Raw genomic sequence first — 10,115 nt, 5'->3', positions numbered from 1 at the left:
AAGCCGGGTATTCATCTGAGCACGAATGCGAACGAGGCAAGGCGAGGCCGAACGAGCATACATATGTGGACGTGTAACCGAGGCGCGGCAAACTGCATTCGGCTGTTCGCCGCACAGACTGAGGCATTCGGGACCCGAGCCGATCGGAGTCGGTACTTCAAAGAAAAATTTGGTTACGTATGGACGGCATTCGTGTACGTTCCACGTACCTTGCCTATCTCGCTGGATCATCGTTCACTGCGTTCGCTGTGGATCACTGTCTCGTTCGTTGCCTCGGCAGACTTCGTTCGCGAAGAAAAATTTTACAAACGAGACAAAACGAGGCATTTGTTCGGACTCGCCTTGCCTCGTTCGCATTCGTGCTCAGATGAATACCCGGCTTAAGACAGTGTATAAGAAAAAGCGTGTGAAAGCAGAGAGCTCAAGAGTTCACGTTTGACACCGGATCAGCAGGCGGGGATTGCCTGCTGTTTAGGGTCCACTATCTAGTCCGAGGGTTTTATGCACCTTTCCGACGACTCTGCGACAGCCTTCGTAACTTTCTGCCGAAGCCAATGTAACCGAGGCTTTCTCCTATACCCTGTCCTAAAGACTACAGCACTGAAAATTACGTCCACGATCTACGGAGACCTACGTTCCCATTACGTTACGGTACCGTTACGTTGTCGTTACGTCCGTGTAGCTAGACCTTAAGTGTCAGCAGTAGGCAGGGATGCCAGAATGTAGGATTTCTCCTCTTCCCGAGCTGTCCCCCACTACTTTTTTTTGCCCCCACTTACGTTACCCATGATCATTGGGGACATGTCTAATAATGCCATATGTAAGTGGGGAGAGCACATTGAGCATACAGCAGCATACAGTAGTGGGGAGAGTTCGAGAAGAGGAGAAATCCTACATTCTGGCATCCCTGCGCACAGATACAAGTTAGTTTAGTTTGTGTCCGTAATGTACTAAGACAGAATAGGCATATGTATTATCTTATTATTATTTTAACAGTAATAAACCTTAGTTGAGATATTAAATACCGTGTCATTGAATTAAAAGCATGGGCTCGGTATGTCGGCTACTGGGAACATGACGGTGATCTACTTAAGTGTACTCATCTTAACATCTCCCTCATTTAGGACGATGAAAAAACTGTTTATCATATGATGTAAATGGTATCAGAATATAAATGCTTTGTAAAATTTCGTTTTTCTGAATTTTGTATTGAATTATGAACGAATAGCGATTGTGTTTCTAATTGTAAGCTTAAAACAACAGGTTTACATATTTGCAGCTACTCGCTTGTCGCTGTTAAAAGTCAGTGATATCGGTGAAAATGGTTCTTATATTTAATTTGAAAATTCAAATTTTGCGAATCAGAGATCAGTTTAATGTTCTGTCACTAATACGTTTAACCGTGTTTCAGTGTCAACTATAATAGAAGAAACGAAAATCAGTGACGTTAAAAACTTGGAACAAAGTAATGTTTAGAAAAGAAAATCCTGTAACATTTATGTTTTGTTAGCATTTATATAGCATAAGAAACGTTTTTCCTATCATTGCAAATGAATGAAATATTGCGATGTCCACACTTAGGCAGACTACCATGATGCATGATATGCAAGATATGGTATGATATGATGCAAGAGGATATGTAATGAAATCTGTTTTTAGAAAGATTGGCTATGTAATCGAACTTACATCAAGTTGCTGCTGCTGAGTCGTAATTGATCCAGTAATCGCTATAGCGACGTCTCCCGCGGCGGTTCTGTAATTCGGTCTGAAATCGCGAAGTGAAGAAATTACATCAATTATATTAGATACAGATTCACACTCTCATGTCATGACATTTAGCATTTTCACTTTTCATTTAAGGTTGTATGAATCCTTGAAACACTGTGCAAAATTTTAGAAATTTTACGAGGCTAATAAAAAGGTTGTCACATCTTGAATTTGAAAAATTTTGATTTCACTCATGAAAGAATGCAGGTGCAACAATGAGAGACTTCGTGATTTTGTACAATTGTTAATACACATTTTGAGAATAATTTAAACTTGAAATAATATGAATTTCGAGATATTATTTAGGATGCACTATAAAAAGTGCTAGAAAAGTAGAAACTGTAGGATTTGTAGACAACGTAAACAGTTCCAAGTCAAGTACAACTGTATCAAAAAGTGCCAAAACAATATATTATACGTAAAACGTAGCTTTACTTAAAAAAAAAAACATGTCAACAATTTTGTAAACCTTTATAGAACTTTATCTGTTCTCATATTGGATATAGTTTCTTATCATGTTTCTTAAACTTTTGCAGATCTTACGACTCACACAACCTTAAGTAAACGTAACAATGATCACGGTGAAAAGAAAGAAAGGTATGAAGTTAGTTACATTTTCTTGATGCGTTCGTACTCCTTGATCAGGAAATCGAAAACAAGCTGGGGACCGGTCGGATATCTGGACACCACGTTTATCGCAGCGGTCTTGAAGTCAATCGGGTAGTCTGGATCGAGAGTTGAGTTTAGGTAATTCCTCAAAATGTCAGACGAGTTGGAACAGGCTAGGGCCATTAGCTGATCCTTCCTATCATCCGCATCGGGCGTAGATACAGTTATATATTCTAAAGTATCAGTCCACGCGCTCTCATTTGCGTTCCTGACCCCAGCGCAAAGAATTTCCTTCTTCAGGTTAACGTCCAATCTGTGCAAGAAGATTAAAGACAAGGAATAAGTTATTTGTCAAAAGATATGAACACAACATTAATTGTTTGTCACATTGTCTTTATCTCTAGACTGCGGATTTTATGCATTTATGAGGAAATTGAATATACATATATGTATAATATACATACACCAATGCATTGAAATATACAGAATATTAAATGGAAAGTGCATTCCGCAAAAGATTAAAAAATTTTCTATTCAAAACACATTTCTATAAATAGTTTACTTTGTTCAAAAAACCGCAGTTTACGTATGCAGAAGTAGAAAATTGGAAAGTTATACAGGATGTCCCAGGATTAATATTACATCAGGAAGTGGAAGGTTCCTGAGGTGATTTTAAACAATAGTTTCCCTGGTGAAAATGTTGTTCGAGGCGTAGTTGTTGAGTTATTAACGGAAAACCACGAGAAGATCCAGGACCCAGACTCGCACTTACGAGCTGAGATATGAACACCTGGATCTGCCTTTTGTCCTGCACTATTATATTTTTACACATATTGTTGAAATATTGTTTAAAGTCACCTCAGAAATCTCCCATTTCCGGACGTAGTATTAGTTCTGGGACACCCTGTACACATAAAATAGAAATGCTTCATGAACAAAAATTAAGTCGCTAAGTCATGAAACTTCAAATAGGATTTCGTAAATACACATTTCATATCTTTTCACCACTTTAATGAATGATTAGTGATAAAATTCTGAAATTGATTTTTAGATATTTAAATGCGTAACCTTTGTGAACGAACCACATCCACATCTCATTAAATTTGAAAAATATCTAGAAAAAATGTAAGAATACTTTTCAGCCCAATAGGCAGTGAATTTTGAAAAATCCATAAATTAATTTTTAAGGCAGTGTTATTATTAATAGATTTCAGATGTTATTAGTAATCAGATTTCGATGTACCGTTCGGTAAAGCTTTCAAAAAGACCTAGTTAAATTTATAAAGACTAAAGGCCTGTTCTCATTGCCGTAACCGTAGTGAGAATACTACGTGGTAAGTGGTGAAATTTTTGACTCGAAAGATGCCCCGGCGGAGCCTACAGTACCGTAGTAAAAAAATGAAAGTATAGGGAAACCCATGTAAAAGCACGGGGACTTCAGAAAGGCCCGCCGACTTGTTCCGCAGACTAGCACGAAAACCCGGGTCGACTACCCGCTGAGTACCTGCTAGACCTTTTTTCATGGCCGAACCCGTAGAACCCGACCAGGATTTCGAAACATCCACGATCCACCGTAGAATATCTCAGATGTTTAACAATTTTATTTAATAAGCATATATTACATACATGTATAATACACATTTATTTAATGAACAGTTGTTATCGTCCTTTAGTATTTAAAATTACAACAGGTTATGGGCCCAGTTTGTGGAAAGTCCAAAGAAAAATTACAAATTTGATGCCCTTAAATGTGTCGAGTGCGGTCACGTGTCAAGTGAGGTTATACAAAAAAAGTAATGTTAAGCTTCGAAAGCCGATATCTCCAAATGAAATCTTGTATACAGCAAATTAGTCTGAAGAATCTTCTCGTCTGAAATTTTGTTGTCTGAAAGTAAACGTTGTTAATCATGGATACGGTTAAATCTCAAATGGAAACTCTGTTTGCCGACTCTCAAGGAAAAGTAAACTAAGTATCCTGGAAGTTTAAGTTAAATCTGACACTAAAATCAAAAGGCCTGTTCTTAGTGGCAATCGGTACTGAAAGAAAACCTCATGGAAACGATGATGATAATGTGGTCAAAGCCTGGATCAAGCAAGATCTATATATAAGCTCAAGCATTAATTGGATTAAATGTCGGTAGCAGCATAGCGTCCAAGATTGCAAATTGCACGTCGTCTGCACAAATGTTGGAGAGACTTGAGACCCTATATGGAAAACGATCTAATGTCTCTGTCGAACGACTTCAAAAACTTTTCTTCAGCTATAAATATGATGGAAACAAGTCCATAGTTGAGAATTGTATGCAGACACTGGGAGTACGCTGACGATCTGCGAGCAGCTGGTGAAGAGATAAAGGACAGCTGGATAATGACCAGAATATTAGGCATGTTACCGCCAAACCTATTTCACTTTCGGACAGCTTGGGACAATGTAAGTGTCGTCGATAAAAATATGTTTAATATGATCGAACGTCTCAAGATAGAAGAAGACAGGCAAAAGGAAAGTGCAGAAACAAGCGGGCCATCGTCCAGCGCTCTCATTTCGAAACAAGATAACAAAAAGATAGCAAATACATCAAACAACTCTCGGATTGAGTGTTTTAAATATGGGAAAAAGGGGCACGTAAAAAGATACTGTAAAGGTAAACCTTGTGCCAAGTATTTAGCATACTGTAAGCAAAATTACCCGTGTAAACTTTGCAACACCAAAGGTCATTTTGCGAAAGAGTATCCGCAAGGGAAGTCTAGTCAGACAGGCGATCAAAAGACTGATGAAACACGTGCCTTCATTACTGTAAACTTGTCCGCTACAGATATGGAACACATAAAGTCAGAATAAGGTCAAGATAAATTCTGGTACCAAGACTGTGGAGCAACCCAGCACATGACCTCTCACAAAGATTGGATGACTAATTATATCAAGCTAGAGCAGCATGTCAAAGTGATGATTGGTGATAGAAAGGAAGAGGTAGAAAGAAGGAATCGAGATAGAAGGAATAGGAATGGGTGATGTCTACTGGCAAGCATTTAACGGTCAAGACTGGTGCAAAATTTGTCTAAAGAGCGTTCTGCACATACCTAAAATGCCTTTTAACTTGTTCTCAGTAACGTGTATGCTGGACGCCAAGCTCTCAGTTTTCAAGACTGCTGATATAAAAGAAACTGTAGCTATTGCAAATCGAGATGAAAATTTGTTCAAAATGATGTTCAAGAGGGAAGAGTCAGAAAACTGCTTCGTGACAGTCTCTATCAAAACCTGGCACGAGAGATTCGCTCACCAAAACGTGAAGTATGTCAGAGATATTCTGAATAAAAACAAAATCAACTTCTTGGACGACTGGAATAACTATATATGTGAAGGGTGTGTTTATGGCAAGCATAATCGTATTTCTCACCCCATAAATTCAAAAGTTGAAAGTTAAATACTTGACTTAATTCAGGTCGACCTTTGCGAAATGAATATCCCATCTTTAAGAGGAGTCAAGTACTTTCTTCTATTCAAGGACGACTACTCTCATTATAAGACTGTTTATTTCTTAAAAACCAAAGACGAAGCAGCCACGAAACTCAAAGAGTTTATGAAGCTAGTCGAAAATCAAGAACATCAACACAAAGACGCTGCTTGATGAACTTGGAGTTTTTCATTGTAAGTCAAGTGCATATACTCCTCAACAAAACGGCCGCATAGAAAGAGAGATGCGAACAGTGGTCGAAGCAGCTAGAACTGCAATTCACGCCAAAGAACTGAGTCAAAGTCTGTGGGCTGAGGCAATAAATTATGCTGTATTTACGTTAAATCAAACCGGAACCAGTACAGTACCTGATAAATGTCCAGCTGATTTATGGTTCGGTCGCAAGTTAGACGTAAGTAAACTGAAAAGTTTCGGATGTGACTGCTATGTTCTAATTCAAGATCATGAACGTGCCAAGACAGAAAAGAAGGCCAAGATAGGAATTTTTGTAGGTTACGATCTTGACTCGCCAAGCTATAGAGTATATTTTCCCGAAGAGCGAAAGGTCAAAAGCTCAGGCGATGTAGTGTTCGATGAGAAACTCTCACAAAACCACGAGGAAGAAATTCAGAAAGAGAGAGACGAGTATATCTATGTAAGTGCAAATTCGGAAACATCGGACGACGATACAACCTTAGAAGAACGTGAACAGAGTGAATTTGTACAGAACTTCGACGAATCCGAATATGTTGAAGACCATCAGCCTGTTGCGAAAAATCTACGTGATCGCCTTTTTTTGAAGAAGCCCGATAGTTTCGGCGCTTCGATAGGTAAGACGAACACCAAGAGAAGAGCAGATGTAGCTATGATTGGCGCAATCGAGGACGTGTCTATCACTGAAGCCCTGAAGGATCCAGAGAGGCGAAAAGCCATATTTGACGAGCTTAAGTTACTTGCCAAGATGAAAACTTGGACTTTAGTCAAGGCTCCGAATGGTATCAAACCACTCACCTGTCGCTGGGTACTTCGACAAAAGGACAATGGAAGATGCAAAGCAAGACTCGTTGTTCGTGGTTTTGAACAGAAAGAAGGAGTTGATTACTCCGAAACCTTCAGTCCCGTAGCTCGACACGAATCGGTAAGACTGATCTTAAGCATCGAAAAAAATGAAGCTAATGACTTTCGATGTGAGATCAGCCTTCTTATACGGTGATTTAGAGGAGCAAATATTCATGACACAGCCTGACGGATTTGATGATGGTACTGGTCGTATCTCTAAATTGAATAAGAGCTTGTACGGCCTTAAACAAGCTCCTAAGAATTGGAACGAAAAGTTCTCAAAATTTTTGAAGTTTGGCGGTTTTGAGAACACAGACGATGACCCCTGTGTCTAATATAACAAAGATAGAAGTCTGATTATATCACTCTTTGTTGACGATGGACTTGCTGCTGGATGTGATGACAAATGCCTGATCGACATCCTAGAAGCACTTAAAAAGGAGTTTGAGATTACCTATGACACAGCGTCAAACAAACGTCTGTCATATCTGAGTATGCAGATTAACATTAAACAGAATGAAATTACTATGAACCAATCAAAGTATATTGAAAAGATCTTGAATAGATTCAACTTTGCAAGCGTAAATTCAGCGGCTGCGTCGGTGGAGAAGGGGATGCTTACTGACGACGAAAACTTTGTAAACGACAAGCCTCTCGATGAATCATTTCCCTACCATGAAGCAGTGGGCAGTCTACTGTACTTGACTACTATTTCTCGTCCTGATATTAGCTTCTCAGTAAACTATATCAGTAGATTTGCGAGCAAGTCGATGACGAGACACTGGAAAATGGTGACTCGTATTTTCCAATATCTGAAAGGCACAATCCACCTGAGAATTGCATTCAACGGTAGTCAAGATATCAGTACGTACACAGACTCAGATTTCGGAGGAGACTTAACTACTAGACACTCCACTACTGGTGTACTAGTATTAAGAGGAGGTCCTCTCGTCTGGCTCACCCAGAAACAACGTCTTGTCGCCATATCCACAGCGGAGACAGAATATCGAGGTGCAGACACGAACTTGGAATTGTGAACTTGAACAAGTCGACTGATCTCTGTGTAGATAATCTGTCAGCAATTCACATGCTACGAAATGCATGCGAAGGGAAAATAACGAAGGGTAAAAAACACATCGAGATTTCAAGGAAATTCATTCAAGACCATGTTGGCAAAACTGTCAAATTACGACATGTCACAAGTTCGGACCAACTAGCTGATATCCTGACGAATCCTCTCACGCGGAAACCGTTTGTTCATTTGCGTGATAAAATAATCAAGGAGGAGTGTTGGATTTGATTATTTTATCATTTGTATTTGCCGCGCGATCTCTGACGTCGCACGAGGTCGACTCGGCATTGGCTTTCTATTTGAGGCGACAACCGCGTTCTTCTTGTGTTCTGACTATCACTCTACGCCCTTCGTTCAATGGTTAATCCAACGCGTTTTTTATTGTATTTTTTAATGGTTAAATTAAAACAGTAAAATTAAGGTGAAAAAAAGAGTGTTTTTCTTTGTTCACTTTCCTAGCCTCCATTATAATTGGACGGGCCGGCCGACTGCTGAATTGGTTATCGTCCTTTAGTATTCAAAATTACAACACTATATATACAAATAGCGTCAATTTCTCAGTATGTAAGAATGAAATCGTTAATACACTTTTTTTAGGTAGTCTTGTGTTTCAGAATTTATCCACATCTTTTTAACAGCTGAAGCTTTTCTAAATAAAGATAAATTTATATAGCAAGTTTAACAACTTTATTACATTGAAAAGAAGTCTGTTTCCATTTTGAAGTGCCATCCTTCGTTACGAATACAAGCTTGATATCTTAGGAAAACTGAATTTATCACTCTCCGAATTTCATCTTCATCTTACTGTCGTTTAGTAATAATACACACACCGGTACAATGTGATCGTTCAATCTCGGGACAGACTATATAGGATGTCCTAGAAAAAGTGTTAGATCCGAAAATGGTTGATTCTGGAGGTGTTTCTGAATAACAATTTCCTTTGGCAAAATGCAAAGTGACACATGGTTTTTGAATTATTAATGAATAACACTGACCAATAAGAGCGCGTGTACGATTGTGACGCTCGGCCGTGGCTCAGCGCGGGTCCTACGCGTGCTCTTATTGGTCAGTGTTTTTCATTAATAATTCAAAAGCCATGCTTCACTTTGCGTTTTTCCAAAGGAAATTCTTGTTCAGACAGATCTACAGAATTTTCTCTCTTCGGCTCTAACACTTTTTCTGGTACTCCCTGTATAGGAATGTTACTGCATGTAATTTCGTTGTGAATATTCAAGTCGTTTTCAAATTTTGCTGTCATACAAAGATTCTCTTTACAAGATAATAATATTTTGCATAGAAATCCGTAGTTTTATATCATTTCATTTATAGAAGAAAGAGCATACGAATTATCAATTAAAAAAGAAAATGTGGACTTACTGCATCTCAGGATCTTTAAGCCATTGTTGATACGTTTTTTCAGCATATGATGTGCAATTCTTGACGCCAACTTCGCAGGCCCATCTCATTGCTTTTATTCTGAGCATTTTTACGAGATCGCTGTCCCTCCTCTTCGGTGCATAACCTACGTTCTTCGTCAAAGCCTTCGTCAGGTATGCCACGTAACGCTGTAAATTTCAGTATTTTTTACATTCTGGAGTTGCTGTCTTTATTATATTGTATCATAAACTGTGTTAAAATCATATAAACCATTTTACAGTAAAGTAGACTACTCTAAATAAATGAGGAAATGTCCAACACGTTAAGTATAAAAATTTTACAGCGTTCTAGGTAGAATTAGATATTTCGGTTGAAAGCAGGATTACAGATGTTTTAATTGCCGCATTAACAATCAACGTTTGAATTTCAATCGTCAATTCGAATTTCTTTGAATTACGAATTGAAATTTAATCGTTAATTGAAATTTTTTCCAATCAAGAAATAAGATTTGCTCGGTAATTTAAATTTTTTCTAATTAATAATTAAGATTTAATTATTAATTGAAATGTTTTCCAATTAAGAACTAAAATTTAATCATTGATTAGAATTTCTTCGAAACAAGAATCAAAGTACAATCGTTAATTGAATTTCTTTTCAATTTCGAATCCCTGTTCCTACTTTTTCGAACTTCCTGTTCTCACTTTCCTGATTAAGAATGTACAGGGTGGTCCACGCAACACCGTTATAACTTCCAAGATATGCGTTGCACGAAGGAATGT

The 10,115-nt window shown here is 38.3% G+C and overlaps 1 protein-coding gene across 1 annotated transcript in view; it reads right to left on the bottom strand.

The window, feature by feature from the left end:
* The window catches only part of LOC108630113 (aminopeptidase N-like), a 15,345-nt gene that overhangs the window by 878 nt on the left and 4,352 nt on the right, over nucleotides 1–10,115 (bottom strand). Inside the window, exons 3-5 of the mRNA XM_026817801.1 lie at nucleotides 9,337–9,524; nucleotides 2,381–2,689; nucleotides 1,687–1,765 (exon numbers count right to left, since the gene is read on the bottom strand). Coding sequence (XP_026673602.1) covers nucleotides 1,687–1,765; nucleotides 2,381–2,689; nucleotides 9,337–9,524 — 576 coding nt within the window. The remainder of the gene's footprint in view (nucleotides 1–1,686; nucleotides 1,766–2,380; nucleotides 2,690–9,336; nucleotides 9,525–10,115) is intronic.

This window comes from Ceratina calcarata, unplaced genomic scaffold (genome assembly GCF_001652005.2).
Source record: "Ceratina calcarata isolate Rehan_Ccalc_2016 unplaced genomic scaffold, ASM165200v1 scaffold684, whole genome shotgun sequence".
NCBI classification, from domain to species: Eukaryota; Metazoa; Arthropoda; class Insecta; order Hymenoptera; family Apidae; genus Ceratina; species Ceratina calcarata.
The sequence above is the reverse complement of the archived record's forward strand: the minus strand, read 5'-3'. Positions and strand labels throughout refer to the sequence as shown.